This window comes from Macrotis lagotis, chromosome 2 (assembly GCF_037893015.1).
Source record: "Macrotis lagotis isolate mMagLag1 chromosome 2, bilby.v1.9.chrom.fasta, whole genome shotgun sequence".
NCBI lineage: Eukaryota > Metazoa > Chordata > Mammalia > Peramelemorphia > Peramelidae > Macrotis > Macrotis lagotis.
In genome coordinates this window covers 123,758,186-123,784,662 of record NC_133659.1, presented here as the reverse complement: position 1 = coordinate 123,784,662, position 26,477 = coordinate 123,758,186, and the positions used below count along the sequence as shown (strand labels likewise).

The following is a 26,477-nucleotide window of genomic DNA, read 5'->3' as shown; positions in this document are numbered from 1 at the left end:
AAAAATGGACATTTCTGTGGAATTCCTAGAACCTAGCACAGGTATTTATACATAATAAACATGCAATAAGTTTTTCATTCACTCATTCATTCATTCATTCATTTGTTCCTTAACTCCTTTATCTCTTTTCCTTCAAAACTCAATTCAAATCTTCTATATGAAGCTTTTCCTAATGTATCCAATTACTAGTGAGTGCCATCTTTCCCAAACTACCTTGTATTTGTATTTATTCTCTTTATATTTTTCTGAATATCCTTATACATGTACTTGTCTCCTCTGTTAGAATTACCTTACATGTAAGATTTGCATGTGTATCCCCAGCATCTAGCATATGATATGTGCTTAATAAACATTGATTGAGACTAATAATAACTTTACAAAAAAATTTTAAATTGAAAATGCAATGGGAAGAAGAAAAAAAAATCCAAGATACAAAATTACTAACACTTATTCCAAAGAGTATCATTTATGATAATAAAATGAAACCTGTTAACTCAGAGAAAATATCCAAGGGACAGCGGTAGTACTTATAGACTCATATATACACGAATACATAGAATATGGGTAATAAAATGGAAGGAGGCAAATGACCTTCTAGAATATGATACCTGAGTGGAACATAACACTGCCATAGATTAATCAAGAGAGGCAGTGAGGAGACATTAAAATAATTCAAAACCTATAGAATTAAACTTCCTTCATCACATATATCACAGCCCCTTCCATATCTAAAGTTTCATCAATCAACAGATAATTATTAAGCACTATGTGCCTATGGGTTAGGGGAGGTACTGGGAATATAAAACAATCAATCAACAAGCTTATTAAGGATTTACTATGTTGGCCATTGGGTTAGATGCTAGGGATACAAAGACAAATATTAGGCAGGTGGTTATTTTTTGTTCTCAGTTCTGAGATTGAAAATTTGCATCTTTCAGTTTCAAAAATTCTTTACTTGCTGACCAACTTTCTCCCTGGGAAACCTCTCCCAAATAAACAAAAAAATAATGTTGAATTGATGTTTGAAGACTTCCAACAATAAAGGGGCTTCCAGAACCTGTGTTCAGGATCACCTCTGTACATGATGAGGTATTACAGACAGAATTTAGATAAGAAATAGCATCTGTTAAGAAGATCTGCTGACTCACTGGCGAATGTCAAAGTAAGTTATGGAACACTAATATTAGGAATTTCTATTCCATGAGAAATGATGATATGAAGATTTCAGAGAAGCAAGGGAAGGCATATAAACTAATACAACATGAAGTGATTAGAACCAATGTAGATGAATGAAACAGTAAAATCAAAATGGAACAACACGTAATTATTATGACCAAGCAAGACCCTCAATAAGAAGTTAAGAAGATGTACCTCCCTCCCTTTTTCTGAAAGGTGGAGTTTATAGAAATGGATCTCTTTGGGGGTAAACATCTAGTAGTGGGTCAAAGGAGCTGGGTCAGAGTATGCCCAAGTTAGTAATTTTAGAGGTATAGAAGTTTCAAATTGTTTTCCAAAATGATTAGGACAATTCACAAGATCCACCAATAGTGCATCAATATGCCTGTTTCTCACAATCTTTCCATTTATTACTTTTCTCTTTTGTAAATATTGCCAATCTTATATTTATGAGAAGGGAAAGATCTGTGTACCTGCTGTTGAACAATAGGGAGTGTCTTTGAGTGTGAGTTTTTAGTGATCTGAATGGTATATTAGGAAAATTTCAAGGCATTCATTTGAATGATGGATGCCTATGAGTGGGTTGAGGGAAGACCATTTAATTACATGATTTCAACAGTAGCCCATATGAGAAGTGATAAAATTCTAAGGAGACAACTATGTGAAGGAAAGTAAGTCTATGGGTATAAGAGATGCTGCCTTGCATTTTGTAGACGCTAAAAATCTGCCTTTGTTCCTGCTGCTGGGAGTGCCCTTCCCTAATCCCTCTTTCATTTTATGTAAATTCTACCCTTTCTGAAAGAAAAATGGTCATTTCTAACTTCTGAAGGAAGCTTTACCTTAACCCTTAGTAATCTCTTCCTTCTCTGAGTTCTAGTAATATTCAATGATTCCTTTTAGTTCTGAAATTCTATGATAAATGATATTAACTTAGTTCTTAGGACACTGAAGAAATTGAATTATCTTTTTTATTGATCCTATTTACAATAAATTGATTTTCTCTCATAAATAACTGCCTAAATCATGATTTTTTCTCTGAATATAGTTCAGAACTTTAGAAAATCGTGTAATGAATTAAGATAAGAATTCTAGTTCTCTTTCTAATTACTCTTCTAGTCTTTCCCTCAAGGAAATCTGCTATCCCTGAAAGTTGCAGGTAGACACCAAGGAGTGTACTATTTGTAATCTTGCAATGTGGACTGAAACAACAAACATTTCCTAGTCCCAGGAGTTGAACTTCCCTCTAAGATTAAAATTATAATTGCTGGGGAAAAACTGTTATCTATTATAACTTCAGTTTCTAGGAAAATATCAAGACATTTCATGTTTTCTTGAGTGTTGAAGCTAGAGATATATTACCTATCCTTGCCTGTCCTTGTACAATTAAGGAGTTTTCTATCTCTCTCCTAGGAGCCACAGAGTCTGCTATCCCTGGTCCACTATCAGTGACCTCAAGATGCAGATAGGTACAATAAATCAACCAAATATTCCTCTAAGACCTAGAGGGGTAGTTGCTAACCCTTGTGAGTGTTAACCCAGCTTTTCCTAATGAAACTAATCATGTTGTCCCCCTATAACGAATTGTATTGTTCCCCCCCAACCCCATATTCCCCAAAACTATATTAAGGTTGGTGAGTTCTGCCTTAGGGTTTTTGGTCATTGGGAGAGGTCATTGACCCAGTTTATTGATTACGGCTAGCCTAATTAATATTTTGATCTTGCTCAGAACATTGTTTCTCACTAATTTTCAAAAGTGACAGTACATTGTATTCATAACCTGTAACTGATATCTCAATAGATAAAAAGATCTGGATTTACTCAGATTAGGTTCAATCTTGAAGCCTTCTTTAAAAAAAAACAAATACAGGGTGGCTAGGTGGCACAGTAGATAGAGTACCAGCCCTGGAGTCAGGGGTACCTGGGTTCAAATCCAGTCTCAGACACTTTATAATTACCTAGCTATGTGGCCTTGGGCAAGCCTCTTAACCCCATTTGCCTTGCAGAAACCTAAAAAAAAAACCCAAAACCCCAAACTAAAAGTTCTCATAGTTCAAGAATTTCTCTGAGAATATCACAAATTGATTCATATCTAAAAGAGTTCTCATAAAAACATTCAGATCAATAAAATGCTGAATAAATTAAAGCAGACAACAAATACAAAGGATTATTATCTGAACCAATAATCAGAAAACTCTTCTCTGATGAGCAAATAACTTTCCCAGGGACCTTTATAATCCTCCAGATTTAGAGTTTTATAACTGGGTAGGTTATTCAAGAAGAAGAAAGGACTTGGATTTCAACTTGAACTTATAATAAACAGTTTCACCATTATTTCAATAAGCAATAAACTCATTTACAAAATAACCCATAAGACTGTTTAAAGACAAATTTTGTTTGTTTGAGTACTTTTGATTAAGCTCTTACCAATATTGCATTTATTGTACACAGATACTGCCTTGACATTATATTAATCCTTCTTCAAAAATGGATCAATTATTTCCTTTTCTTTGGCTTTTAAAAAACTGTTGTTAGATGTTTATTATTCTTGCCAACCATCATGTTTCTTCTCAGAAAACTTAAAACATTTACCACAACTTTTTCAATATATATCGTACTTAGTGTAAACTGGAGTAGTCCGAGTAGATTTCATGGAAGAGTCAGTATAAAAACTAGATCTTCAAGGATGAATAAAATTTGGAATAGCTTGAAGAAGTACGGGAGGACATTGTAGTATGAGGAACATGACTGAGTAAATATGGAAACAGGAATAAACATGCAATATTTAGGAGGCAATGATTGAATGCCATTTTTAAAAATTTATAATTAGACTCATTTTCTGAGACTCACCTTGGGCTGTGTCTTGAGTCCTTTTATTTTTTGGAATACATTCCAGTTCCTACTATGGTTTTTGGAGCATACAAAATAATCTTATTCCTTCCTTTAATATTAAGGTATTTCCCTGGTCACTTGTAGAATTTGTTGTTTGTCATTGGAATTGTTCAATTTAACATTAGGTGTCTTGTGGTTTGCAAGTTACAATTTCCTTTTGGAGGTCATCTGTGAATTTTTTTAATTTGGCTCATTTTTGTGTTCAGAAATTGATAGTTTTTAAAAAATATATTATTGTTTGCATTACAGCTTTCAAGTTTTTTGACTTCTTTTGAGTATCCTATAATCTAATTTATTTCTATACATCCTGTCTTCAAGATCAATATAATTTGTCTATATAAAGATCATGCTTTCTTTTAGTTTTGCTGTTTTGCTTATTTTCTTCTAAATGTCCGTCAGTTTCATGTATTTGCATTAAAGAATCATTTAACTTCTTTTTTGTTTCTGGTGAATTTGCCATTTATTATTTTTTCCTTCTATTCTGACAATTATTTCTGATGTTCAAGCTATACATTATGCTTTCACAATTCTTATTTCTCTTTTAAACAATTCAAGAAAAACCTGCTATGGTTCCATATACTTTTGGTAGAATTTGCAAGGCAAAGATGTGTTCATTCAATCAAGTATTAATTTTTTCTTTATCTTGAAATACTTATTCATATATACCTGAACTCTCTTATTTGATCTGGAGGGTATATTTCATTATATTATCATCTTTTCTGTTGGTTTATCTATTTGTGCTCAAGATCTATGAGTTTTCTTTCTTATGAGATCTTTGTCAATTTAAAATGTTTTAAATTTTTTTGGGGGGGGTGTGTGTCTGTTTTCTCCTATTGCTCACTTTCTGGCTCTCTCTCCCTTTGATGACTATTTCTCTGGAAGTTTGATTTCACTTTGTTCAGATTCCTCCCATGCAGGTTGATTCATTAGCCACATTCTCTTTCCCAGCTAGATACTAGATAATTTCCCTTAGGTTTTTCTGGGGCATCACACAACCACACATGGATCCTGCCTCTATTTTCACCATTCCTTCATCATCTGGCAACTGTTAGGACACAGAGCAGAATACTGCCCATGTTGCTATCACATTTTTAACAAATTTTTGCCATTAGAAGTTTGAATTTCTTTTTTCTTTATTTTTTTTAAAGGTTTTTGCAGTGGGGTTAAGTGGCTTGCCCAAGGCCACACAGCTAGGTAATTATTAAGTGTCTGAGGTCAGATTTGCACTCAGGTACTCCTGACTCCAGGGCCAGTGCTCTATTCACTGTGCCACCTAGCCACTCCAGGAGTTTGAATTTCAATGATGCTGTACACTGGAGTGAGTGGTTGAGTGTGAGTGTATAGAATTGAGTTTTGTTATAAGGCTGAGGAAGGTCAGATTATGTAGCCCTGACAAGAGCAAGATAGGTGAAGCAGGAGGAAGTGCTGGGTGTACCTGCATTTGAGATTAGGGATTGTTGGCTTCCTTTGCTATTATTTCAAAGTATTTAACTTGTTTGGGTTCCTGATGTTCTAGATTGCAAAGATAGCTGAATTCGTTTCATCTCTGTTTATAATTTCTATTTTGGAGAAGCTTGCAAGGTTATGAAGATCAAAGAAAATGTCTAGTCTGACATGATGTTGGTTTCATGACCCAAACTATAGTGAGTCTGGCTTGACCATAGAAGAAGTAAGGAGTTGTCCTAAAAAACAACTGGGGTGTACTTTAAGAATCAGGAACCAAAATCTCAAAATGTCTAAAACCAAATTATCATTTTTAGCTCTAATAGGGTTCTTTCTCCTGACTTCCCTGTTTTTATTGATATTGCTTTGTTATTGTTTAGTTGTGTCTGACTTCTATTGTTTGTGAGGTTTTCTTGGCAAAGATACTGCCATTTTCTTTTCTAGTGGATTAAGATAAAGGTTGAGTGACTTGCCCAGTATCAAACAGCTGATAAGTGTCTGAGTCTAACTTTGAATTCAGGTTTTCCTGACTCTAGATCCAATGTTCTATTCCCTGAGTCACTTAGCTGTCTCCTATTGATGCTGCTACTTTTCTCGTATTTAGCCAGGCTTGATGAGGATGATGTTTTACCTTCATTTTTTTTTTTTATTTTTAAACATTTTTATTTAAGGCAGTGGGGTAAAGTGACTTACCCAAGGTCACACAGCTAGGCAATTATTAAGTATCTGAGGCTAGATTTGAACTCAGTTGCTCCTGACTCCAAGGCCTGTGCTTTATCCACTGTGCTGCCTAGCTTCCCCCTTACCCTTCATTTTCAAAGAAGACTAAGACATTATGGAAGTGATGCCATGACATTCATGCAAATTGGATTTGAGTGAGAAGGGTGCTGAGCTAAGTCACTGCCTCATTTATTCCTCTAGTCATCTGGAACTAGTGGTCAGATATGAATCAGGATGACTGGAGAAAGTCTTAGATGTGAAAACAATCCATCCAAACCAATGGGTTCGACTACTATCAAACCCATATTTTCTTTTAGTTTTTGCAAGGCAATGGGGTTAAGTGGCTTGCCCAAGGCCACACAGCTAGGTAATTATTAAGTGTCTGAGGTCAGATTTGAACTCAGGTACTCCTGACTCCAGGACCGGTGCTCTAACCACTGGGCAACTTACCCCAAACCCATTTTTCTAAAACAAATCTTTCATCCTGCAATTCCTCTGTTCAGAAGTTGTTAGTTGTACCTTATTTCCACTCTTTCATGTTTAAACTCTCTTTTTGGCATTCAAATGCCCATATAACCTCATTATATCTTTCTTAGACAACTTTATTTCTGACTACTATTCCAATCATGCCCCTCTGCTTTAGTCAGGTTCATATTTTCACCATTCCCCAAATAAACCATAATCATTCTAAATTTCATGCTTTTGCTCATGCTGTCCTCCTCATCTCCTGCCTATAAACCTTTAACCATTTCCCCATCATCTTTATCCCTTTCCTTTTTCAATTCCCACCTCCTTTAGAAAACTTTCCTGCCAACTGTGATTTTTATTGATCTCCTAAAATCAACATTAATACATATTAAAACACTGTGATCTGATGCAAGACTTTACAGCAAATTTCCAAAGACCTCTTCTAATCCTCCTTGCTGCCTCTCCTCCCTCAAAAAAAAAAGTATCTAAGCAAAACTACCTAAAAGATTGATTGGAACTTAGTATATGTCAGGGGTTTTCAACCTTTTTGGTCTCAGTATCATTTTACATTTTTTTTTTTTGGTTTTTGCAAAGCAATGGGGTTAAGTGACTTGCCCAAGGTCACACAGCTAAGTAATTATTAAGTGTCTGAGGCTGGACTTGAACTCAGGTCCTCCTGAGTCATTTCTCTATCCACTGCACCACCTATTTTACACTCAATGATTATTGAGGATTCCTTTACATCTTTCAATATTATACCTCAAAGGGCTTTTATTTATAGGTTATATTTATCCATATTTACCATAATATAAATTAAAACTGATAAATTTGTCAAATTTTTTTATTAATTTAAACAAGTTCATTACATGTTAATATAATATAAATAATATTTTAACAAAAATTAACTATATTTTCCAAAATGAAAAATATTTATCAAAAATGTAATTTTGTCTTTTTTTGCTAAGTTCTCATATCTCCCTCTTTATTCTATTGTTTTGAATGAAGTATATGAAGAAAATATGACCTCACATAAATAGTTGGGAAAAGGAGGCATATTTTAATAGTCAAATTGCACTATAAAAATAGTTCTGACCTTAGAATTACGGTTAATTAACCTCTAAAAGGTTTTGGGGAACCCCAATAGTGCTTATACAACATTTGTAAATTGCTGATATACATTGCTTCCAAGTTTTGTGATTAAACCACTTGCTAATAGAAAAAAGAATGCATTACTTTTCATAGCTTGGTGCCAATATTTTCTAATAATTTGAACCTACACTTTGCTGCTCATTACTGTTTTCTTAAATTTCACTGTTGTCATCTTGATGTTGCAATATTGTTCTTTTGGCTCTTTTCTCTGCATCACATCATACAAGTCATACTCATCGAGTCTTATGGTTAGGATGATCATAAAACAGCTTATATTACTTCACATTACATTATATTATGATATATTGTGTCATCATATTATATCATATTATATTCTGTTTATTAATTTTGCCTATCTAACTAGTTTTAAACTTTTCTAGGCAAAGACTTCTAATATTCCCGAATCCTTCATGTAACCTGGTATCATGCTAAACATATAGTACATATTAAATAGAAATTTAATTGACACACACACTAAGAAACAGAGAGTCATTTCAGACACTTAAACAGGAAAATGACAATATAAAAACAATATTTTAGGAAGATTAACCTGATTGGTGTTCAGGTTAAAATTGGAGCAAAGAGAATGATGGGAGGTAGGGGAAGCCTCTTATCATTAGGCTATTGTTATATTCCAAGTATGAAATGGTGAAGGCTGGAATAAGAAAAGTGCTTCATAATAGAGAGAAAGAGCAAGTGAAAATCCCAAAGATGTTTATAACAAATACTTGCTAAACTTGGATTTAGAGAAGAGAAGAAAGCTCAGGGAATAGAAATTATATAGGGTATATTTCAACTGAATAGGAGGAAGAAATTCAAAAGTGGAACAGGCTGTTTTGGGATTAGCCATTTCCTAGACTCCTTCAAGTGGAAACTAAATGACCACCACTGGAGTTGTTGAAGAAGGATTCCAATAAGACTTGGACCAGATAACTTCAGAGGTTCCTTTAGGTCCTGAAGTTCTTTGATGCTATGAAATAACTGGGAGGTGTAGCATATAGAATGTTGTGGGACTGCAGTTAGGAAGACTTTATTTCAAATCTGGTCTCAGACACTTACTGGCCATGTGACCCTGGGCAAGTCACTTAATCCTATTTACCTCAGTTTCCTCATCTGTGAAAGATACTCCAGTGTCTTTACCAAGAAAATCTCAGTCATGAAAAGTCAGACATTATTGAAAATGATTAAACACCAACAGCAAACATTAGTTATGATGACGATGATGATGATGATGATGATGATAGGACAGGTGGATAGAGATAAATGAATATCTAACAATTTACAAGTCCTACACAAATTTCTCACTTCAATTAAAGCCTTTGCATTTTACACTTTCAATTAAAACCCATTTTCTCCTTTTTTTCCCATTTTACATTGTTTTCCCCCCTCCCTTTTCTCCTCTTCTGTTTTCCCTTGCAAGTTATTATTCTCCCCCCTCTCTCATTGTGATACATAGCAGAAAACCATTTTCTTTCCTTCTCTTTCTTCTTCTTCCTCCCTCTCCCTTCTCCTACCTCTCTCTCCACATTTCCTTTCCCCCCCTTCCCCCCCCATGTCCCCTCAACCAAAGTAATACAGAATAATTGGAAACCACTCTCCATATCATCATAGCCTTTCAGAATATAGGAATATGACAAAAATGTTTCTCTGTTTGGGAGCTTTTCCTTGAGGAAGAAGTACAACCATGTTAGTTTCTTGTCTGATTTCATGCTTTTTCAGATAAGGAAGGGAGTACAACTCTCCAGAAGTCACAGCAGGAAGAGAGATCTTATTGATCCACTATCATTATTGTTATTCTAAATATACAATGTCATCCCTCCAGTCCCATCTTAATTCTGGGACTGGTTTTTTTTTTCCTGGGACTGTTTGTAAAGCAATCTGTGATCTTTTTTGTAAGTGGCATTTTTCATCTTTCAAAGTGTAAAGATCAACCATGATCTTGTTTGCTCTTCACAACCCCTAAGACAATTGGGAGGAATTTTTATTTTTATTTTTATTTTTATTCTTCACAAAAAGAGACAAATTCTAAAACAGAGATTAAATAATTTACCTAATATCAAAAATAAGTTAGTGGTAGAGCCAATATTAGGCAGTTAGGTGACACAATGTAGAGAACACAGACTTGAAATCAGAAAAACTCACCTTCATGAGTTCATAGCCAGCCTCAGCCACTTTCTAATTGTGTAATATGGGAAAGTCATTTAATCCTGTTTTATTCCTTATCTGTAAAATGAATTGGAAAAGAAAATGCAAACCACTCCAGTATCTTTGCCTAGAAAACCCCAAATAAGGTCAGGAAGAGTTAAGGTCCACCAAACAATAATAATTTAAGAGAAGTCAATTTAAGGATAGATGGTAAAAGGTCTTGAGACCATGCCTTGCAGAGTTTGATTGAGGAGCTAGAAGTTAGCTTGAGGAAGAGGAGAGCCTGAGGGTTATATAGTTGTCCTCAAGAATTTGAAGAGCTGTCATTATAAAAGGAATTAGGCTTGTTTTGTTCAACTATAGTATAGAACTAAGAGAAATAGGTAGAAATTTTTCTGTTATGTAAAATTTCCTAATAACTAGAGAAGTACTAGAGCTGAAAGGGCTGCCTTGGGAGATTCATTGGAATTTTTCTTAAGCATAGGCCAGTTGACCACTTGTAGGGGTGTATTCTGGTAGACAGTTTTTTTAAACTATGGATAGGATTAGATTGTTACTCTGTTTAAAGTCCTCTCCAAGTTCTATAATTTTGTGATCTTTACTCTTAATAGTCATAGCATCCATTGCTCTCTCCACTATACTATGTTCTCTCCTCTCTCTCCTTTCCCACTTTGAATACTAGATCTATCAATTAATAGTTATGCGGATGGTCAGGCAGTCAATAAACTATTATTAAGTGCTTGCTACACGGGCACAATGGCAAGGACTGTACCAACTGCTGTATATATAGAGAAAAGAAAAATACACTACACTACACTACACTCAAGGAGCTCACAGGCCAGTGGAGGAGAAAATATACAAACCATGATGTACAAACATGAAACAAAGGATAAATTGGAGTCAATCAACAGAGGAAAAGGACTAGAATGAAGAGTGATTGGAAAAGGCTTCCTGTAGGGGACTGGATATGCCTTGGGACTTAAAGGAAACAAGGGAAGGTCAGAGGTAAAGGTGAGGAGGGAGACAATTCCAATATGAGAAAAAGTGAAGATGCCTGGATCAGGAGATGGAATGTTGAGTGAGAGGAAAAGTAACAATATTTGTGTCACTGGATCACAGTAATTTTGAAAGTAATTTTATATTTGATCTTGGAGGTATGGAGAGTTATTGAAGTTTATTGAGTGGAGTGGGGTATCAAACATAGTCAGAAATATGTACTTTAGGAAAATCAGTTTGACTATTGATTGGAGGATGGACTAGAGGTTGGAGGGAGATAAATTGTAAGGTATTACAATAATCTAGGTATGATGTGATAAAGACTTGCACCTAGGTTGATGACCATCTCAGGAGAGAAGGGGAATATGTTACAGATATTATGAAAGTAGAAATGACAGGGCTTGGCACTTAATTGAATATGGGGGTGGGTGAGAGAGAAGAGGTAACACTTAGGTTGTGAGCCTGGGTATCTGGAAAGATAGTGGTATCCTTTGCAGTATTATGAAAATTAGGAAGAGGGGAGGATTTGGGTGGAAGGATGAGTTCAGTTTTGAGCTCTTGAATTAAATTTCAAAATGTCCAATGACCAGTTGGAGACACGAAACTGTAGGTTGGGAGAGACTTTAGGGCTGGGTATATAAATCTGATAATTATCAACATGGAGACAATAATTGAACTCATGAGAGCTGGTGAGATCACCATGTCAAATACTATAAAGGGAGAAGAGAAGAGAACTGAGGATGACTTGGTTAACAGATATGACTTAGATGAAGAAGCAAAAGAGACTAAGAAGGAGTGGTCAGACAGGTAGGAGAGTCAGGAGAAAGCAATGTCATAAAAAACAGTCACTCAATATTCCTTAGCCTCCATTCCTTCATATATAAAAAGGAGACAAAAATGCATTATTTAATCTCACAGGGTTATTGGAGGATCAAATGGGTATGTATATATATATATATGTATATAAACATACATACACATACTATGTGTGTGCATGTGAGCATATTTATATATTTTTACATGAAGTACTTTGTAAACCTGTAAGGAGCTTATAGGACTGTCAGCTGTAATCCAAATTAGGGTATACTTCCATTGTTACATAGACAATACATACTTAGAATATTAGATGTCAAAGTATAGAGATAATTTTTTCAAGACTCTATGGTTGATTCCTGATTATTAAATATTTTCTTGTTTTTAAGACTGGTGAATCCTTGATCATCTGTGCTTATGGGAGAGACCCATTAAAGATGATTTTAAAGCAAGGATAATATATTTCATCTATCCACCCAGAATAGATGATCAGAAGTTAATTAACATTAAGGAGACTATGTATTTACTCTGTACACTTGGTAGGAAAGTCATTACCTCAATCCTCCTCCCCATTTATTGGCTATTTCACTCTGGGTCCATGCTCTCAATGCTCTAAACAACTGTTTTAAGGGCTTAAGTGCAAAAAAGGTGCCAGCTTGCAATGGGAGAGAGATTTCTTCAAGTGGGAGGCCTCTATACCAGTGGAATCACAGATCCATTCCCTATCCCTATGTGTCTTCATCCCCTTACTTCTAAGTCCTTTGATTATGCTTTGCTGGGATGCTATGAAGACAGAAAGCAAGGGAATGTAAAGGACTTTGATCTCCCAGGGAAGATTCTGGGTAAATGAGAAATATTTCTGTTGGAATCAGTGTTATTGTTTTTGGGAACCACACTATCAATGGGGAATTTGTTTTACTTGTGTAACTTCTATGTGAACTGGAACTATTTCAAAAGCTGACTTTGGTAAGGTAGATTTTTTTCCTTCATGTCCTATGAGGAACCAATCCCCAAATTTTAATGGTGATGATCCTATTCAGTCTGAAATCTATATGGTGCTATGTATAACTTCTAGTAAATGACATTTTAAGGATTGCATAATCCATTACATAGATTAGCTTATTTCCACAAGTTAGGATAGAGAACATTGTAGGACAGTATCTATTTTAGACTCCATCACTCTTCTTCTCCATCAGTCCTTTCCTTTTAACTATTTTATCAAGCCCCTCTTTGTCCTTTCTTTTTCTAAAGCAGCTTGGCATAGTAGACTGGAATCAGAAGCCTTAGGTTTGTGACCCAACTTTGCCACTTATAACATGTGTAGCCTTGAGAAAGTTATTTAAAATATATGTACAAGATGTCTCTATCTATCTATCTCTCTATGCACACTTATATATCTGATCCTCCATATCTTCATCAGTAAACTGGGAATAATAATATTAGTTCATTTATAGAATTTTGTGAGAAATTCTTTGTAAATTGAAACTTTCTACAACGGCATGCTAAAAATTCCTTCCACTATGCACATTATTGACTTAATTGTATTTTTGAAATAGAGCCAAGGCTGCTTGCATAGGTTGGGATTGCAAGTACTCTTGAATAATGGTGCCTTCTTATAACTAATTATCAGACATTCTGTCCCCTTCATACTCAGCAAAAATTCATGTCATTGTCTTTTAAGTAGCTTGAGAATTCCAGGCATATTTTATTTTGTTCTTCCTGGATCATGCATTTCAATAGTTTAGATTTAGATCATAGATTTAGTGCTGCAGAGGCCATTAGAGGTCATCATTTCCAATTCCCTTATTTTACAAACGAGGAAATGGAGACCTAGAGAGAAGTTAAGTAACATGTGTAGCAATACCCAATTGGTAAATATTTGAGGTAGGATTTGAACCAAGGTCTCCTAGAGCAACTCTCTAGATGTTATATCACACAATCTCTCTCATGGCTTTTATCAAACAGCTCTCTCTTCTTTTATTTCTTTTTTTTCCTCTCACAAGTAGGAGCTAACAGACTAGAGAAAAGTAAGGGGTTATGTTCAGAAATGAAAAATATATAAAACCCCAAAGAAATCAACACAAATAAGAAAAATCAAATTTTTAAAGTCAATATCAGTGACTTTTTATCTATTCCAGTGCCTACAATTATGTAAAGTAGTAGCATAATAAATGTGTTAAATTGAATTGTTGGGCAACGGCCAGAAGCCTGTAAGCTAGTTTCCATTTACCCTTATCTTTTTATTTCAAAAGGTTTGTCTTCAACTTTCTGAACCTTCTCTATCTTCACTAATTTTATTTTTCCTGTGGGGGAGGGAGATAGGGAGCATGAGGCAATTGGGATAAAATGCCATGCCCAGGGTCACACAGTTAGTAAATGTCAAGAGTCTGAGGCAGCATTTGAATTCAGGTCTTCCTAACTCCAGGACCAGGGCTCTATCTACTGTGACATCTAGCCCTATCTTTTTTTTTAAAGAAAGATTTTATTTATTTTGAGTTTTACAATTTTCCCCCATTCTTGCTTCCCTCCCCCCACCCCCCACAGAAGGCATTCTGTTAGTCTTTACATTGTTTCCATGGTATACATTGATCTCAGTTGAATGTGATTAGAGAGAAATCATATCATTAAAAAAGAAAAATAAAAGTATGTGGGTGGCTAGGTGGCGCAGTAGATAGAGCACTGGCCTTGGAGTCAGGAGTGCCTGAATTCAAATCTGACCTCAGACACTTAATAATTACCTAGCTGTGTGGCCTTGGGCAAGCTACTTAACCCCATTGCCTTGCAAAAACCTAATAAATAAATAAATGAATGAATGAATGAATAAATAAAGTATGAGATAGTAAAATTACATAATAATATAGTGTTGTTTTTTTCTAATTTGATGGTAATAGTCTTTAGTCTTTATTCAAAGTCCATAATTCTTTCTCTGGATACAGATGTTATTCTCCATTGCAGACAGCCCCAAATTGTCCCTGGTTGTTGCACTGAAGGGATGAGTAAGTCCATCAAGGTTGATCATCACCCCCCATGTTGCTGTTAGGGTATACAGTGTTTTTCTGGTTCTGCTCATCTCTCTCAGCATCAGTTCATGCAAATCCCTCCAGGCTTCCCTGAATTCCCAACCCTCCTGGTTTCTAATAGAACAATAGTGTTCCATGACATACATATACCACAGTTTGTTAAGCCATTCCGCAATTGAAGGATATTCACTTAATTTCCAATTTTTTGCCACCACAAACAGGGCTGCTAAAAATATTTTTGCACAAGTGATGTTTTTACCCTTTTTCATAATCTCTTCAGGGTATAGACCCAGTAGTGGTATTGCTGGGTCAAAGGGTATGCACTTTTGTTGTTCTTTGGGCATAATCCCAAATTGCTTTCCAGAAAGGTTAGATGAGTTCACAGCTAGTGTCCCAGATTTCCCACATCCCTTCCAACATTGATCATTGTCTTTTCTGGTCATATTGGCCAGTCTGAGAGGTGTGAGGTGGTGTCTCAGAGATGCTTTAGGTTACATTTCTCTAATAAGTACTGATTTGGAGCAATTTGTCATATGACTATGGATTGCTTTGATTTCCTCAGCTGTAAATTGCCTTTGCATATCCTTTGTCCATTTGTCAACTGGGGAATAGCTTGTTTTTTTTGAAATTTTGACTCAGTTCTCTGTATATTTTAGAAATGAGTCCTTTTTCAGAAATATTAGTTGCAAAAATTGTTTCCCAATTTACTATATTTCTTTTGATCTTGGTTACAGTGGCTTTGTCTATGCAAAAGCTTTTTAATTTAATGTAATCAAAATTATCTAGTTTGTTTTGAATGATGTTCTCTAACTCTTCCTTGGTCATAAACTGCTTCCCTTTCCATAGATCTGACAGGTAAACTACTCCTTGATCTTCTAGTTTGCTTATAATATTGTTTTTTATGTCTAAATCCTGTTTCCATTTGGATCTTATCTTGGTAATGTGTATGAGGTGTTGGTCTAATCTAAGCTTCTTCCATACTAACTTCCAATTTTCCCAACAGTTTTTATCAATGAGAGAAGTTTTATCCCAATAGTTGGACTCTTTGGGTTTATCAAACAACAGATTGCTATAATTGTTTCCTGCTATTGCACCTAGTCTATTTCACTGATCCACGACTCTATTTCTTAGCCAATACCAGACGGTTTTGAAGACTGATGTTTTATAATAGAATTTTAGATCTGGTAAGGCTAAGCCACCTTCTTTTGCACTTTTTTTTTCATTGAATCTCTGGAAATTCTTGATTTTTTTATTTCTCTATATAAATTTACTTAAAACTTTTTCTAACTCATTAAAGTATTTTTTTGGAATTTTGATTGATAGGGCACTAAACAAGTAGTTTAGTTTTGATAGAATTGCCATTTTTATTATATTTGCTCAACCTATTCATGAACAGTTGCTGTTTGCCCAGGTATTTAAATCTGATTTTATTTGCGTGAGAAGAGATTTGTAATTGTTTCAAAAAGTTTTTGAGTCTGCCTTGGCAGGTAGACTCCCAGGTATTTTATTTTGTCTGAAGTTACTTTGAATGGGACTTCTCCTTCTAGCTCTTTTTGCTGTATCTTGCTAGTCATATATAGAAATGCTGAGGATTTATGAGGGTTTATTTTATATCCTGCTACTTTGATCTAGCCATATCTTAACTAATTTTCAGAATAAATTTCATGAAGGACACAAACCAAAAAAAAATTTATACATTTTAGTCTATGTGAAATGTTTTGTGATTCCCTCCAACTCTGAGTGTCCTTCCAAATTACCTTGTGTGCACTTTGTATGTGTTTTTTAGAAAGACATCTTCGCTCCAAATGTTCATTTGAACTATTTGGACTTGACCTGTTGTAGAATCTCCCAAGCTCATATTGGTCTGATCAGTCATAGTCAGACACTCTGTACCTTGATGCAAACATGGTAATGTCATTTTTGTCCTCTATGAGAACAAAGGACAAAAACCAATCAATCTATTTTGTATGAATTTAAATGTGTGCATGTCCTCCCTGGTAGGATGTAAGCTCTTTGAGGACAAGGGATCATGATATTTTAACTTTGCAATCTCAGTACTTCACACAGGTGCCTAGTAGGCTTCTAATAAATGCTTATTGAATGAATGGACTCAGTATTTCAATTATTTTATCCCAATAGCCGGACTCTTTGGGTTTATCAAACAGCAGATTACTATAACCATTTCCTGCTATTGCACCTAGTCTATTCCACTGATTAGTAAGTACTCCCCTCCATTGAGGTGAAATGCAACTCATGTATGTCTTCTTATATGTTATTCTCATTTATATCTTCCTTTCATATAAGATCTACCCAGAGGTATTGGAAACCTTCTATTCTTTTAAGATTTTGTGAATAACAGTGTAAACCTTTAACTTTCCATCATTTATCCCTTATTTTTATTCCAAAAATAGCTCACCTCCTCTTCGGTTTATGCATTGTGATTGTGTTATCTGTTAGACTCTTTCCTCCTGTGAGTCCTCCACATGTTTTTTTCATTTATTAAGCAAATAGATTAGAGACCAACTAAATACATCTTTTCCTAAAATACTATTCTTTCCTCTGCTTTCTTATAATTGCCCATGGCACCAGCATCCTTCTTAACTCCTTACACTAACTCACCTGAAATAACAAATCTCTTTACAATTTTCATAATTTCTTTCAGCTCACAGCATCATCACCCTAGTGCAGTCTTTTGCCCATACTATTACACTAGTCTTTTAACTATTTTTCCTCTCTTGTTTCCCTAATTCCAATCCATTTTCCACATCCAATATGATTTTTTTTTTTAATTGTAGATTGGATCCTGTTACTCTCCTGTTCAATGAGCTTCAGTGGTTCCCCATTACCTCAAGGATCAAATATGGACTACCTTGTTTGGTCTTCATCCTGATTCCTTCCTTTCTGCTTCACTCTTCTCTGTACATTCTGTTTCAGCAACACTGACCTTTTTATATTTCTTGGAACTGGTTCCATCTCTTGTCCCTATTCCTTTATACAAATGATTCCCCCATTCCTGAAATATTCTGCCCTTCTAAGTTTGCCTCTTCATTTTCCTAACTTCTTTCCACTTTCAAGTCCTACCTTTTCCAGTCTCCTTACCTGCTAATGACTTCCCTTCTCAGAATGCCTTTCAACCACTTTGTATATATCTTATATATACCTAGTTATTACTATATTCTCTTCCCCACTAGTAAGTTCCTTTATTACAGGAACTATTTCCTCCCCCTTTTGTATCTCCAGTACCTAGCAATGCCTGATAAATTCTTGTTGACTTGATTTGACTCGTAATATACTGTGCAGGGACTGGGAATATGAAGATTATGGCCTCTTCCTTCAAAGAACTCAGAGAGGATATAGCCTGTACACCAATAAATGTGCTGGAAACTTTGAAGGAAGAGAGAGAAAAAGGAGAGATCCAGATAAGTAAGTACTCCAGAAGAACTGGAGACCTGAGAAACACTTGCTTACTTGTTATGAGAATAAAGAGAGAGTATAGAAGAATTATCACCTGAGTTGAGGAAGAAAAGAATTTTGAAAGGCAGGGATCACAAAGGAGTATATACAAGCCATATAGCAACTAGTCACCTAATTTGACTTGAATGTGAAGCTTGTGAAGGGAAATAATGTTAAATAGGACAGAAATGATAACTTGGAGCCAGACTGTGGAGAGCTTAATATGATAACTAATTGATATTTTTTTACTAGAGAAAATATGGAGCCATGGATGTGTTTTTGGAGTGGGGTGGGGGCAGGGAGAGGGAGGGGATAGATATCTGGAGGGCAAGACTTACTGTCAGACCTGTTGCTTAAGAAGATTATTTTGGCAGCTATGTGAAAGATGGATTTCAAAGGACAGAAAAGTCTTAGAAGCCATTAGGAAGCTATTATAATAATCTGTTAGATATGAACAGGGCTTGAACCAATTTCATCTAGAATCATTCTGGAAATTGCCATTTTTTAAAAGACAAATGGCCATTTCTTTAAGTGAAAAATTATCCACTGTGTCTCTCTGTAGTGTGTCTGTTTCAAAAAGCTAGACTTTTAAAATTAGTTTTTCCTCAAAATAGAGGATTCTCAAAGGAGAGAATTTTCAATTTAGTTGAAATACACAAACATCAAATATTTACTAAACCAGACACTGGAAGTCTCTGTCCTCTTGGAACTCATAAGGGGGATATGACACTTGTAAAGACCTTTGCTGGGGTGGTAGCAGTTGACAGATTGTGAAAGATTGCTGAGGTAGGAATGATAGGGCATGATAGTTGATTATATGGAGAAAAGATTGAAAGGAAAGAGTCAAAGATAAGCCCAAGGTTTTGAATATGGGAGATAGTTCGAATGGTAGTGCTACTGATAGAAATAGCCAGTTGCAAAGGATGTTTGGAGAGAAAAATAAGCTCAGTTTTGGTCATAATGACTTATAATCCAAGTACCTAGTCCATAGTTGGTGGTGCAGGTCTAAACTTGTATAATATAAACCTTTTCAGTGGTACAAATAAAATATCAATAAATGATAAGTGATCTTTTTTTTTTTTTTTTTTAGATTTTTCAAGGCAATGGGGTTAAGTGGCTTGCCCAAGGCCACACAGCTAGGTAATTATTAAGTGTCTGAGGTTGGATTTGAACTCAGGTACTCCTGACTCCAAGGATGGTGCTCTATTCACTGCACCACCTAGCTGCCCCAATGATAACTAATCTTAAAATTAGATTTCACTAAATCAATAAAACCATATTAAAACATTTGTAGATTCTAGACAAATTAGAACCTAATTCTGCCTTTCAGCATTACCCCTTCTTCCAGTGCCACTTGTTCAGGCTTCTAAGAAGATATCAGACAACTCATTAAGCGCTATTTACTATTTAGTGTTGAAGAAATGAGTGTCAAAGATGATCAAGCTCAATCTCTTCTCTTCTAGGAAGGAACTGTATACTATACAATCCTGGCTTAAAGGTACCTAAGAAATCTGGAAAATCCTTTTTTCTTGGTAAATGGATTTCCTGTGTTCCCTCCCCCTAGTCTATGACACAATTCTTGCTATCAGTACTTAGGGTGTTCACGTGATTTAGGTCTGCTAGCTTGTGTTTTTCTTCTATGCTTAGTGATACAAAAGTCTGAATAGCAATAATGAATGTCAGTCTGGATCAAGTAAGCTACAAACAGCATCCTATCTCTTGCTGCTATTGACTTGATTATTAATATATTAATCATATACTAAGTATTTGTGAATCGGTGGGGAGTTGAGCAAATAGGCGGTGATAGGCAGGGTAGGATTCAATTTTCTATCATAATTCCTAGCTTCATTACAAATAATTGGTGATCATCTGTTGTTCAATGGCATTAGTCTAAGTTCTCTCTAAGCTCATTATCAGTTGGTAAAACATTTTTATTTCATATAATCATAGATTCTTAGAGCTTGGAAGGACTTCAGAAGTCATTTAGTCTAACCCTTAGTATGTATATATATAATATAAAATATAAAACCCTATCTTATTATGTATATATTTTATATAAAATATAAAACCCTACCTTAGTATATATTATATACATATATGATATAAAACATAAAACCCTATCTTAGTATATATTATATACAATCTAAAACCCTATCTTAGTATGTATATATTATATACATTATAATATAAAATATAAAACCCTTAGTGTGTATATATATTATACATATATAATACAAAATATAAAACCCTATCTTAGTATGTATATATTATATACATATATAATATAAAATATAAGGCCCTATCTTTGTATATATAATATATAAAATATAAAACACTTAGTGTGTATATATATTATATACATATATAACATAAAATATAAAGCCCTATCTTTGTACATATATAATATAAAATGTATGTATATACATATATAATATAAAATCAACCAGTGTTCTTTTAATGACTTTTGATGATGGAAAACTCAAACCTGAGGTGGAAGCTCATTAACTCTTATGTGTATGGGGGGGGGCAAAAGGTGATGTTAGTGAAAGATGCCTTATTTGAGACAATTTTTGATGTCAAGCGAAGGGTAAAGTGTCATTGTGTTAAGGTCCAAGAAAGATGAACGTTTCTCCATATGCAGTAAAACATAAAAGAGGATCACTCACAAATCTATTTACATTTATTTCCTTTTAAATACATAACAAATTCGAGGTGTAACTTTCAGATCTGTCCTGCTTGTTTGTTTTCTTTGGGCTTTCCTTACGCTTTTGCTTTTTGATGGTTTAAAAAAATGCATTTTCTCTCTCTCTCTCTCTCTCTCTCTCTCTCTCTCTCTCTCTCCTCTCTCTCTCTGTTTCACTGTCTCTGTCTCTCTCTCTCTCTCTCGCTCTCTGTCTCTCTCTGTTTCACTGTCTCTGTCTCTGTCTCTCTCTCTCTCTCTCTTTTTCTCTCTCTCGCTCTCTCTCGCTCTCCTCTGTCTCTCTGTTTGACTGTCTCTGTGACTGTCCCTGTCTCCGTCCGTCCGTCCGTCCCAGGAGGCGGCTGGGGGCTCCCGGCGCGTGGCCCCGGTGTGCTGGGGCCGCGCGGCAGGGCAGGGCAGGGCGGGCGGGAGGTGGGCCCGGCCCTGCGGCGCGGCGCGGCGCGGCGCGGCCCCTCCTCTCGGCGCGGGCCCGTGGCCAGGCTGGGGGCGCTCTTCTCCGCCTTATAAGCAGGCCGGGCCGGCGCGGGCCGCGAGAGCCGCGGCGCCGGGCCCGGGGCCGCCTGTGCACTTGTTGCCGCGCCCGGCCCCCCGCCCCGCGGCCGCCCCGGTGCGCCGGGCAGGCATGGTGAGCGCCCCCGCGCGCAGCCCGCGCTAGCAGGTCGGGCGGCGCCCCAGGCCCGCGCCCCGCAGAGATGGGGCGCTACTCCGGCAAGACCTGCCGGCTGATCTTCATGCTGGTGCTGACGGCCGGCTTCTTCGTGGCCGAGCTGGCGTCCGGCTACCTGGGCAACTCCATCGCGCTCATCTCCGACTCCTTCAACATGCTGTCGGACCTGATCTCGCTGTGCGTGGGCATCGGCGCGGGCCTGGTGGCCCGGCGGCCGGCGCGGGGCGCGGGGGCCAGCTTCGGCTACCGGCGCGCCGAGGTGGTGGGCGCGCTGAGCAACGCCGTGTTCCTCACGGCGCTCTGCTTCACCATCTTCGTGGAGGCCGTCCTGCGCCTGGCGCGGCCCGAGCGCATCGACGACCCGGAGCTGGTGCTCATCGTGGGCGCCCTGGGGCTGGCCGTCAACGTGCTGGGGCTGCTCATCTTCCAGGACTGCGCGGCCTGCCGCGGCCCGCCCCGCCGAGCAGGTGCCTTTCGGGGGCGGCCCCCCAGTCAGACCCTGGCGGCCCGGTTTTCATTTCATTGCGTTTCATTTCCCGGGGTGGCGGGGCGGGCTGGGCCCGTGCTTCCGAGCCGGCCTCAGCCGGCCTGGGAGGGGGGGTCCAAAGTCCGCGCCCCCCCCCCCCCCGCCGGGCGGCCGGCGGCCGGGGCTCGGTGCCCACCCGGCCCGGAGGGCGCGGCCTCAGCATCGCGGCTGAGCCCCTCGGTTCTTCTTGTTCCTAGAACCACACACAACACCAGGTTTCTTCTTTGAATGCAGGTGAGCCGGCGGATGCCCGGAGCGCACCCCAGGAGGAGCCCGAGACCAGACAGAAGAAGTCCGCCGCCCTCAACATCAGAGGTGGGTTGGCGCCGCGCCCATCCGAGCTTAGAACCCACAGCCGAGGCTGGCCAGACCGCCACGGCCTCTGGGCAACATCATTGCCCTCCGGGGCTCAGAACGCGGGCAGTCCGTGCCCGCAAGGCCGGGCCCAGTGGCCTGCGCACCCACTTCCCTCCAGGACGGAGAGTCTGCTGGCTAATCACTCACACGGGGTCTTCTGGAGTGATGCTGGGGACACCACCGACCAGCTGGATGCGCATGTTTACTCTTCTTTTTTATTATTTGCTCCCAATTTTCCCTAATTCTATGGTATAGTTTATTTCTGGAAGAACCATAGAAGCATTGCAAATGAATGAAAAGACGACTGAATTCAGAGGGTTAGAGGATTGTCTAGTCATTTTGTGCCTCTGCTCATTTCTTTCTTTTTTCCTTTTTATTCATTCATTCATTTATCTATTTATTAATTAATCTATTTCTGCTGGTTTATTGATCTATTTATTTATTTTGCCTTTTCCCATTTCTAAGGGGTGTGTGTATGTGTGTTTGGGGACACACACACAGGTTTTGGGAAACCTACCAATGTCTAGATCACCTTTTGTTGTTTTATGTTTTTTTTTTTTGCAGGGCAATGGGTTTAAGTGACTTGCCCAAGGTCTTTCAGCTAGGATTATTAATTGTCCAAGGTTGGATTTGAACTCAAGTTCTCCTGACTCTATGCCACCCAGCTACCCCTAGATAACCTTTAGGTTCCTTCTAATTCCAAATCTACAATATAGTGGAAGCTACTGTTTTCACCAATTGACCAGTGACTAGTGTCAAGTTCATCCTTTGGAGTGAATGAGACAGACCCCTGCCTAGAATAGTTGCCAAGGCAAGTTTTACTAGTGTTGTGAGACACTGGAATTCAAATTATCCTCTCGTGAAATTTCTTTTAAGTTCAACCCTCTAGGTCCTAGTGAAAGATGATGGAGAATAGGTTAATGATATCTTTACCACTAGATCTTGATATACTCTCTCATCTGAGCTCATAACCCTTACAATCAAGGTTGGTCTATAACCTGGGGTTTTATAACCATTGAAGTTAGTATTTTCAAAAAAAAAATCTTGATAACTTTGTTTCAATATAATTGCTTTCCATTTAACATTTTTTTTTTTGTATTTAAAAATATCTTTCCTGAGATCCAGAAATATCTTTCTGGATCAGTAGGCTTTGTGAGACTGCCAAAAAGTAATGACCCCCCCCCCCCACATCCTCATGCACACAAAGTTGAGAACCTCCATTCTAGGGTACTTCTCATCTAGGTACAATTTTACTTGAAGCTTTTAGACTTTTGTCTAAAAATTGTTCCAAAAGTTAACGATTTAGTTTTGGGAACCCTAACAATGATTAGATTAAGCTTTAGGCAGGACACGATGCTTCATAGATATAGACCATTCTACTGGGGTGACTGAAGCTGCTGGACCATTAGAGTTCTGGAGCACTGAGCTACAAAAGGACTCAAACTGATCAGGTGCCCACACTATGTACAGGATTGTTTGGAGGGGGAGGAACACAAGGGTTCCTAGGGAATGGGGAAGTAGCTCATGTTAGAGAAGGATTAGGTCAAAGTTTTCATGCTTATCAGTACTGGCTCATGAGAGGCTGCTATACTTCCAGCCCAGACAAGATAGGGAGACTCAGCTTCAAAAAAATAAAAGACAAAACTTCACATGATTTGGTAAATGCTGGAGTAAACTGTTAATGAACTATTGGAAAGGAAAACCTTTCCCCAGCTCTTTTCCTAAATTATATATAGTTTGAACTATTGATATTTTTTCTGATTATTTTCCCCTATCCTGCAATTATTTATTAAGGATCTGCTATGCATAAGATTATATTTCTTGGGTATACAAATTCAAAAGATAATCCTTCTCCTCATGGAGCTTGTTTGCTATTGGAAGGGGAAAGGAAAATGCTCATCATGAGCTAGGCATTGTGTTAAGAACTTTCCAATATTATCTCCTTTGATGTAGATACTAGAGACAGGCAGCATATGAATATAACTATATAATGATTTTATAGAAACCACATATTTAGTGAGGTTAGGGGATTCATTATTAATAGGAGTCCTATGATGAATCCTGAATTATAAATTATCTCCTTCCCCCAATTAATATTTAAAAACTAGATTAGTTAGGATTTGCATTTATTCAAGTATCTATAAGTTTAAACATTTTTGGTGACTCTCCATCCTTGACTTCATTTAATTCCTACTATAATACCTATAAAATCAGTGCGGGATCTAATATAATCCCTAAAGTTACAGATGGGGAGAGAGGAGCATAGGACCTTGGACATAATTCCAGTAGGATATAAGAAACTTGAGGAAGAGCAAGGTTTCTTTCTTTTTACTTGTAAGGCAGCGGTGTTAAGTGACTTGCCCAAGGTCACACAGCTAGTAAGTATTAAGTGTCTGGGGTTAGATTTGAACTCAGGTCTTCTTGACTCTAGGGCCAGTGCTCTACCCACTGTGCCACATAGCTGCCCCCCCCCCAAATATTTCATTTTTATCTTTGTATTCTTAGCAAGGGCTTAGATGATACAGGGATGCTGGGCCTGGATGACTCCAGTCATTTCTGAGTTTAAATCTGTCCTCAGACACTTAGTAGATGTTTTGTCCTGGAGGAGTCATTTAACTCTGCCTCAGTTTCCTCATCCATAACATGAGCTGAAGAAGGAAATGACAAATCACTCTAGTATCTCGATCAAGAAAACCTCAAACAGGGTCATGAAGAGTCAGACATAAGTAAAAAAGACTGAACAACAAATTCCTAGTAAGAGGCAGTAAGCTAGGGAGCTGGCCTCAGAGTTGGGTGGAATTGCTTCAAATCCTAGCCCTGACACAGTGTGTCTCTAAGCAAGTCATTTAACCTCTCAATATCCCAAGCAACACTAAGATTTTAGGTTGCAAAACAGTTGCAGATCTATATTAGTTAAGGGACTTTTGTCATTGGGAGATTCCATATTAATGAAATCAGGGCTTCAGATGCCTCACTTACAGACAACTAACCCATGGCTGCCCTTCTTTCTTTCTGTTCCTCCATCTCCTGATTCTGGGCCTTTTTACTTACAATCCTCCATACCTGTAACTCTCTCCCTCCTAACAACCACCTCCTGACTTTCTTGGTTTCAAGATTCATCTCTAGTCTCATTACCTGCAAGATGCCTTTCCAAGCTCTTCTTACCTTTGAAATTACCTTTCATTTACCCTGTTCATATCGTTTACATACTCATTAGAATGTGAGCTTCTGGAGGGCAGGGATCATGCTTGGTATTCCCCAGCACATAGCGCATAGTAGGCACTTAATAAGTGTTTACTGACTACCAATAAACTAACAGTCTTTTGCACCTAATATATATTCATTTATATAATTTTAAAACTTATAAAACAATTTATGCATTTTTTTTTATCATTTGTATATCATTACATCAGTCCTGGAAGGTAGGTGCTATTCATTTTCCCATTATCCAGTTGAGAAAATTGAGACAAAATAAAGTGACTTGCCCAGGGTCACACAGTAAGACTTTAAGGCAGAATTCAAACTGAAGTTGTACCGACCTGAAATCCAAAATTCTATACACTGGTTCTTTCAGGTATCAGTGAGTCTTTAATTAATGTCTATTGAATTAATAAAGATAGTAAAGCAAAAAATCTAGGGAAAATTAAGAGATCGTGATAATATTTAGTTAAAAATTTAATTAAATGAATGATTACTTGAAAATTATTTGAAAGTGAATGGGGCAGCATTTATGATGACTTGTTATAGGTCTGAGCAATGCAAACTTCTACCTGAAAAAAAATGTCAGTGTCCTATATCCTGTACACATTGAATTCAAGATCCCAGCTGTTATTGTTGAACCTCACCAATACAATTGCTGAAAGCATCTTTTTGACCTTTCTCATGGTCAGGTTAAAGGATAAGCCTAGCACCTTGAAAGGAACCCTAGAGATGATCTAGTGCAACCTACCTCAT

General features: G+C 37.4%; 1 protein-coding gene and 1 long non-coding RNA gene across 4 annotated transcripts in view; one reads left to right on the top strand and one right to left on the bottom strand.

Annotated features, from left to right (window-relative positions):
• Window positions 1-26,477, bottom strand: part of LOC141513156 (uncharacterized) — a 67,070-nt gene that overhangs the window by 21,404 nt on the left and 19,189 nt on the right. The window contains exon 3 of one of the 2 annotated variants that reach the window (XR_012475728.1): window positions 9,986-10,068. The exons of the other annotated variant lie outside the window; for it this stretch is intronic. This is a non-coding gene — a long non-coding RNA (uncharacterized LOC141513156). Of the gene's footprint in view, window positions 1-9,985; window positions 10,069-26,477 lie in introns of those variants that run through there. 2 annotated transcript variants of the gene reach the window in all.
• The window catches only part of SLC30A10 (solute carrier family 30 member 10), a 52,810-nt gene that overhangs the window by 10,345 nt on the left and 15,988 nt on the right, over window positions 1-26,477 (top strand). Inside the window, exons 1-2 of one of the 2 annotated variants that reach the window (XM_074222697.1) lie at window positions 21,642-22,107; window positions 22,401-22,481. In XM_074222697.1, the coding sequence (XP_074078798.1) occupies window positions 21,666-22,107; window positions 22,401-22,481 (523 nt within the window). In that variant the 5' untranslated portion in view covers window positions 21,642-21,665. Of the gene's footprint in view, window positions 1-21,641; window positions 22,108-22,400; window positions 22,482-26,477 lie in introns of those variants that run through there. The other variant, XM_074222698.1, reaches the window with a different exon arrangement.